Source organism: Camponotus vicinus, unplaced genomic scaffold (genome assembly GCF_025532165.1).
Source record: "Camponotus vicinus isolate PSW18456_S1 unplaced genomic scaffold, iyCamVici1.0 SCAF_13, whole genome shotgun sequence".
Taxonomy (NCBI): Eukaryota; Metazoa; Arthropoda; class Insecta; order Hymenoptera; family Formicidae; genus Camponotus; species Camponotus vicinus.
The window spans coordinates 11,054,097-11,062,164 of record NW_028141949.1 but is presented as its reverse complement, the minus strand read 5'-3'; the positions used below and the strand labels follow the sequence as shown (position 1 = coordinate 11,062,164).

The 8,068-nt window shown below is 31.0% G+C and overlaps 1 protein-coding gene across 1 annotated transcript; it reads right to left on the bottom strand.

Moving 5' to 3' along the window:
- Positions 1-2,627: 2,627 nt before the first annotated feature.
- Positions 2,628-6,230, bottom strand: LOC145964284 (uncharacterized). The gene is made up of 3 exons (XM_083086867.1): positions 5,980-6,230; positions 5,631-5,724; positions 2,628-5,523 (listed from the first exon to the last, which is right to left on the bottom strand). Exon 3 carries the CDS (start codon positions 5,401-5,403, stop codon positions 4,306-4,308), a length of 1,098 nt encoding a protein of 365 aa, XP_082942993.1. The 5' UTR covers positions 5,404-5,523; positions 5,631-5,724; positions 5,980-6,230; the 3' UTR covers positions 2,628-4,305.
- Positions 6,231-8,068: the final 1,838 nt, after the last annotated feature.

Below are 8,068 nucleotides of genomic sequence, written 5' to 3'. Positions count from 1 at the left end.
TAGTCTAGTCTTTGATTTCCTTCGTTTCTAACCGTTTCTTTCAGGTATCTATAATCAGTTCTTTCAGGTAATTTTCCCAAAGGTAAGCCGACGCGGAACCAGATACATAGCGCGGTAACAACCGTACAGTAGCCAATAAAAGATTAATGATCGAACTGATTCTTCTAGAGAACCTCTAGGAGAGAGAATGGACAACTGATCATGTGATCAAGCCTTTTCATGATTGGCTGGCAGAAAATGTATCAATTTTAGCTATTGCGACGCCAATGCAAAATATGATGACACACAAATAGGTTATATCTCGAGCATAGAAGATGTCAAAGTCGACTGATTAATTAATAATAATCATTTTTAAATAGAATTTTTTGCTTATTATAAAAGTTTTGATAAAATAGGAGGTAAGTGTTTATTAATAAAAATTATAAATAAACTTTGATTTTAACAAAGGTACGTTTAGACGTGTCGAAAGTATATATTTATTGTTAGCAGGATTATTTTTGTAATAAATGTTGGAATATCTGTTAATTTGATGACACAAAATTTGTTGTCAGTTAATTTATTGTTTTATTACAGAAAACGTTATTTACTATGCCGTCGAGTTGCTCTGCATACAAATGTTTTAATAATAGTAATCAAGGATATTCTTTATTTAGATATCCGCAGGATAAAATATTCAAGCAAAAATGGATTGCTGCAGTTGGAAGAGGCAAAAATTGGTTACCCAGTAATTCTCAAAAACTTTGCGAGGTTAGTAGCAATGTGCTCTGATTTTGGAGTGAAAGAATAAATAGATGTAACAATATATTTTATTGTTGGAGGTCAAAGTACATTTATGTGATTTTCTATCTTTAGATACATTTTTTGCCATCAGAAATTGAATTCGTTGCTAAACGTAAACGAGTAAAATTTGGCTCAGTTCCTTCTCGTTTTTGCACATGTTCTTCGGAGAATCAAGAAAACTATAGAAAATTAAGAAAGAAGCAGAATTATAAAAGTTGTCCTTATCAGCGAGAGAGAAAACAGAATGATTATTGTGTTCTACATCTTCCTCGTGACATAAAAAAAAATGAAGTATCGGATGATAAACAGAAGGATTTAATAGAAGTAATACGCAGAGAAAACGATACCTTGAGAACAATTGTTTCTCTTCTTCAAAACATATTACAAAATAGAAAACAGTAATTTTGTAAAAAATTGTGGCAAATTTTTGTAAAAATCCTATTATTATAACAATTTTTAATTAACTTTAACTGTGTAGTTGTAAAATAAATTTATTATTAATAAATTTATTATAACCAAAAAACTTAACATTATCCTTATTAATTGAAAATATGTAATGCATAGATAACATATATATATATATATATATATATATATATATATGTTATCTATGCATTACATTATTTTCTTTATATTTATATATTAATAATTATTATTTTTGTAATTTTTATTATCTTTAAAATAAAAAGAAAACGTTTTTAGAGTTTTTCTAAAATATGATTTTATTATTTATAACTGCCAGTTGTATATATTATGTTTCTTTCACATAAAAAAAAATAAAATTTTTTTATATTATACAGGGTGAGCCATTTTAATTAACGCACGCAATTATTTCGGAAACAAAGCATTTTAGAGAAAAATGTTTCAGACAAAAGTTGTTTGGTTTCGAGGGGGCCATAAGATGGTATCGTTAGTTTGACCTTGAAGAGTTATTTGAAGGTCACCTTCAATTTCTTAAATGGAACCTACTATTTGTCATTGCATATTCTTGTAGCTTATCTCGATAGCTTTCCAAAACACTATAATTAAGTACCTTTTCGTTAAGTACTTTTTGAGTTATGAGGCTTGAAATAATTTCTTAATTTTACATAAACCGTAAAATATCTTGTAAAATATTCATTTTTCGATTATCTTACCTTAATACTTTTACGTACAAAATAATGAGAGGAATCAACTGGTGTAAAAAAAACACATAGTTGTTTTGAAGAAAAAATATGTAATTTGCAATTAACAATTCCTCTCTTGATTCCTCTCATTATTTTGTACATAAAAGTATTAAGGTAAGATAATCGAAAAATGAATATTTTACAAGATATTTTACGATTTATGTAAAATTAAGAAATTATTTCAAGCCTCATAACTCAGAAAATACTTAACAAAAAAGTACTTAATTATAGTGTTTTGGAAAGCTCTCGAGATAAGCTACAAGAATATGCAATGATAAATAGTAGGTTCCATTTAAGAAATTGAAGGTGACCTTCATGTGACCTTCAAATAACTCTTCAAGGTCAAACCAATGATACCATCTTATGGCCCCCTCGAAACCATAAAACTTTTGTCTGAAACATTTTTCTCTAAAATGCTTTGTTTCCGAAATAATTGCGTGCGTTAATTAAAATGGCTCACCCTGTATATACAGTAAAAAAGGGATATATTTTAAGTAATATAAAATAAATATACTAGTTACTATAACGAAGGCAGTAAAGTTAAAAATTAAGCACAAGTATTAATTTTCAAATATAACACAAAGCCTTATTGTTGAAGTAATATCACAATCAATAAATATTTTTTGTTTATACCTTGTTAAATTAGTATGGCAATCAATAAAAGCGTTTATAACACAAAGATTAAATATCACAATGTATATATTATTTGTTTGATATCTAAAATAACATTATAATACTTGAAAAATAACAAATTTAAAATATTGAAATAGCAATAACAACAGAAATAAATATAAGCAATCCAAGTTATCCGTTATTGTCTACCTATTACAACAAAAATACAATGTGTTATGTTATAAACATTTTACTTTCTAGGAACTTATATTATAGGAACTTATTAATTCATTGTCATTAAAAATCAATATTGCAATGAATAAAAAACTAATAACTTTTTATATATTATAAAATATTTTTCTAAAAGTATATGCATTGCACACAATTTCATTATGCCATATTAATTGATAGTGCATTACAATTAAAGCTGTTTTTTTTTGTTGGATTAAAATTATCAGCTAAAAGTCTTGATCCCATGCTTTTACTGCCAAAGGCAGCTGTTCTACTCTTTTCAATAGAAATATTGCTTAAGTCTGACGATATCTGATACAATCTCATTCTGCAATATCTGGAAATTAAAAGATCTTTTGTATTATGACAAGTACTAATGGTAAAAGTAGTCAATTCTTTTCTTAAATGGTGTTCCAGTTTTGTTTTCAATCCTTGTCCAACATATTTAACTTTATTTTTTATAGCTTGCAAAATTAATTCAACAGTTTTTAAGAGTTTAAATACTTCATCTGAGACTGAAATAAGAATTCCTTCGAAAAATTCACAAGCCTTCACTAAGCCGCTTCTGGGATGGTAAACTGGGTCTGAGTGTAATAGTTTTGAGTAACAATTAGTGCACTTTATTCGCTTCTTAAGCTTGAACACAATATAGCCACACATTTTATATAAGATCTCTTCTTCTTCATCCGTTAAAGATTCGATTTCATGTAGCTGTGGTAATATTATTTCTGGTAAAGTGTCAGTTTCCTTTGATTTTTCATTTCTTGAAATTATATTAAGCAACGTTGTAGCTCCATCAAAGTTGTAACTGGAATTATTCATTGATACAGCTTTACGTGATATGGCCAATTGTTTTAGGCGGTTTTTACATTCCAGAGCAGAAGGCTTTGGCCGTTGTATACGAATGTTAGAAAATTCATTTTCAATGCAGTCCTGGCTAAAGCGAGCTAAGCATAAGAAATGTAGTGAGTCTACTTGAAGTAAGCTCTCTTGAATTTCTAATATAGCTTCTAAACACATTATCATGTGTGTAAGAGTAACTTTCCAGTCTTCGTTAATCGTTGCATTTCTGAAGATACAAATGAATAACTGAATAATTTCTATTGCTGTATAATAACAATCCATTTTATTAAAACTCAATGCAAATAATCGATCACGTGAAGTCATTATCTTGAACAAGTGTCTTAACATCAAAATAAACCAAGCTGTCGTCTCCATTATTGAGTCATTCATAATTTCACTAAGACGAAAAAGAGCTCCTGCAGTTTGAGAACTAAGAGTGTTAGTAGCTGGAGTAACCTTCATTTTATTAAAATGATTAGGTTTTAAATCCTTTTTCTTTAGTGTCGGATTAAATTTTAGGTTCATATCGGATTGTTTTTCTTCAAGCCACTCTACATATCTCATATCAACTGTTTGTGATTTTAATTTATATATATCAACAACATCTTTAGGCAATAGAATAACACCAATTTTCATTAATATTTCTTTCAAGTTTTTGAATGTATGAATAAAATCAGGAATAGCGTATAAATTTCTTGTATGGGTGAGGAATGCTGTACACCATTTTGTTTTTTTTGTAACTGAATCCGAGTTCATTTAAAATGCCACGATTACCTATATCACAAACCAAACAAATCACAACAAGGCCACTCTTCTCACATTGTTCTAATATGCTTAATATAATTTCCTTGATACTTTTATTATGTGTCTGTAAGGGTGTAAAATGATACGCTACAATCTGCTTCCATCTTTCACACACTCCACTGAAAAGAAAGGCCATTAATTTAGATGCTATTGTCCGAGGTACACCTGGTAAAGTTGTGTATCCAATGTAAGCATTACTATTCAAATCAAAATCTATTCTTTCTTGGATGCTCATTTCATCAAAAACCAAACAGCAGAATTTATGAATTTCATCCAAATGTTCTGCCATTTCCTTAAGTAGAATAAAAATATCTGACAAAAGTCCTGCTTCAAAAGAGATATTTTCTACTCTTCGCTGTAAGGTCCTGACTGAAGGAAAAGGAGCAATAATTTCTCTTATATAATTGTAACCTATAGTACCGCAAGTAAAACGTAAGCCTAATCCTTTTAGAATTGTTTCTTCTGACCATTTTGAACCTTTGGTGTTCCCAGTTTTTAAAGCTTTCAATTGATCCTCAGCCAACACTTTTTGTGTAAGTTGCACGTGTTCAGTTAGTCTTTTAACCTCTTGTTTTAATTCATAATTTTCTTTGCATATCTTTTTATATACATCTGAATCAATCTCTATATTCTTCTCAGCTACTTTTACTATTTCTTCCACAGTTTTTCTTACTTCATTCTGCAATTGTTCATTTTCATCTATAATGCTACTGAGTAAATTCTCATTCTCGTCCACTGTCTGCATTTCATGTATTTGTTCTGCAATTCCTTGAGATTTCTCAATAGTTTGTACTTTCATGGTTAATGGTTTGTAAGTCTGTATACAGTCACATTGATGTTTAGACAAGATTTTTCGTTTCGTTTTTAGAAATTCCTTTCCATTGGACATATTATTAATGCTCAATGCTGTTAATGGCATTTGATCATTTGACCTACTATATGTGTGATAGTTATTATTTTCAGTCATATTTTTCAAGCAGTTCTCTTGATTCTCCGAAGAACATGTGCAAAAACGAGAAGGAACTGAGCCAAATTTTACTCGTTTACGTTTAGCAACGAATTCAATTTCTGATGGCAAAAAATGTATCTAAAGATAGAAAATCACATAAATGTACTTTGACCTCCAACAATAAAATATATTGTTACATCTATTTATTCTTTCAAACTCCAAAATCAGAGCACATTGCTACTAACCTCGCAAAGTTTTTGAGAATTACTGGGTAACCAATTTTTGCCTCTTCCAACTGCAGCAATCCATTTTTGCTTGAATATTTTATCCTGCGGATATCTAAATAAAAAATATACTTGATTACTATTATTAAAACATTTGTATGCAGAGCAACTCGACGGCATAGTAAATAACGTTTTCTGTAATAAAACAATAAATTAACTGACAACAAATTTTGTGTCATCAAATTAACAGATATTCCAACATTTATTACAAAAATAATTCTGCTAACAATAAATATATACTTTCGACACGTCTAAACGTACCTTTGTTAAAATCAAAATTTATTTATAATTTTTATTAATAAACACTTACCTCCTATTTTATCAAAACTTTTATAATAAGCAAAAAATTCTATTTAAAAATGATTATTATTAATTAATCAGTCGACTTTGACATCTTTTATGCTCGAGATATAACCTATTTGTGTGTCATCATATTTTGCATTGGCGTCGCAATAGCTAAAATTGATACATTTTCTGCCAGCCAATCATGAAAAGGCTTGATCACATGATCAGTTGTCCATTCTCTCTCCTAGAGGTTCTCTAGATTCTTCGCATCTTGTCGGTAAAAAAGTCGACTTTAGGATCCCCTTAAGAAGATATATTTGATCGAATACATGTTCAATAGATAGAGAGAGAGTAAACGTGACATTGCGTTCAACAATTTAAATTTATATAGAATTTAATACAATTTAATTCAATTAAAAAATATCACAAATGTATGTGTACACGCACCGGCAGGAATGGTGTCCCGGTATGCCTGTGTGACGCTCACTGACGTTACACTCACACAAGTGAAGCGCGCATGTACGCGGGCCGAGCAGCGAGAGAGAAAGTGGGGGTAGAGTAGTGGCGGGCATTCCGATTGCGTCCTTCGCGCACGGCACAAGAGCGAGAGAGAAAGCACTATAAAACGTGATACCGAGTTAGAGGTGTCGGATAGCCGTTTCTCTCGCTTGACACTCGAACGCTATAAAGCTATAAAGCTATAAACCGCGCTGTTTCTGTACGTGTCTCGTGCGCTTTAATATCGATATCGATATATTTTTCATTTCTTTCTTTAACGGAGTTAAAATGCGGTTGAACCGCGTGCACCAAAGGCCAGCGTAAAATATTAAAAATAGAAATAAATATTAAATATTAAGAATTAAAGAGATTAAAGATATTAATTATTACAAAAATTAATTGTTATAAGATTTATTACAGCATTAATTATTTATAAAAATTAATGGTAATTATGCATAAAAGGGGCCCCCTCTCCGATTTGCTTTATTTTTAAATATGTTATAGGGGAGATCTTTCCGAGTAATTTCGTATATACAGGGTGTCATGAAAGTGATCATAATTTTAAAAAATTAAGGTAGATTGGCTCAAAGTCAGAAGAAAAGTCTTGTACAGTTATACAATATTCGCAATAATTAACGAGAAATAAATTAAAGAAAATCGGCCAATGCGCGTGGCTAGAAGTGCGTGGCGGTGAAGGCGGTTTCATTGTAACATAATGGCGGCGCGCGGCGAAGCAGTGATTGGAGAGGGGAAGAGCCTTCGCCGCGCGCCTACACACTCATCGCTCCTCCCCTCCCCAATCACCGTTTCGCCGCGCGCCGCCATTATGTTACAATGAAACCGCCTTCACCGCCACGCACTTCTAGCCACGCGCATTGGCCGATTTTCTTTAATTTATTTCTCGTTAATTATTGCGAATATTGCATAACTGTACAAGACTTTTCTTCTAACTTTGAGCCAATCTACCTTAATTTTTTAAAATTATAATCACTTTCATGACACCCTGTATTGTTGCGTCCGCGGGGCGAGGACTTTGAGATATATCGAAGTGCGCGTACTACGCTATCGGGCACTCGCGGATCGCGTGAAATAGCTAGACACTTTTAAGAACAATGTGAAACTTTAATGAAGAACACAGAACACACACAACAGCGGATAATAACAAGAAACACGGTAACAATTCGTAAACGCGTCCGCTCAGCTTAACAGCTGGCTCCAGACTCAAATGACGGCTGCTGTCATCAACAATTCCTTGGCAACGAGATCTTCTTCCTTTTTCAAAACAGACTCGACTGCGACTTAAACCAGGGACGTAACAATATATATAAGGGTCGGACTCAAATAGTTTTGGAGATATAGGCTGAAAAAGGATAAAAATAATAAATACAAAAATAATTTTGTTAGAATACAATGGTATATTTCTTTTTATGTGGTAGCACTGATTTGGAGCGAATGTTTTTGTTCCTAGAGTTTAATTTTTTTTATATACGTTACGTTCGTTAATAAGTCCGCGTTCTATTGTTACAAGTTTGTGCTCTTGATAAAGAATTATAATAAATACTATAATATATATATACTATAATATATATATATATATATATGTATATATATATATA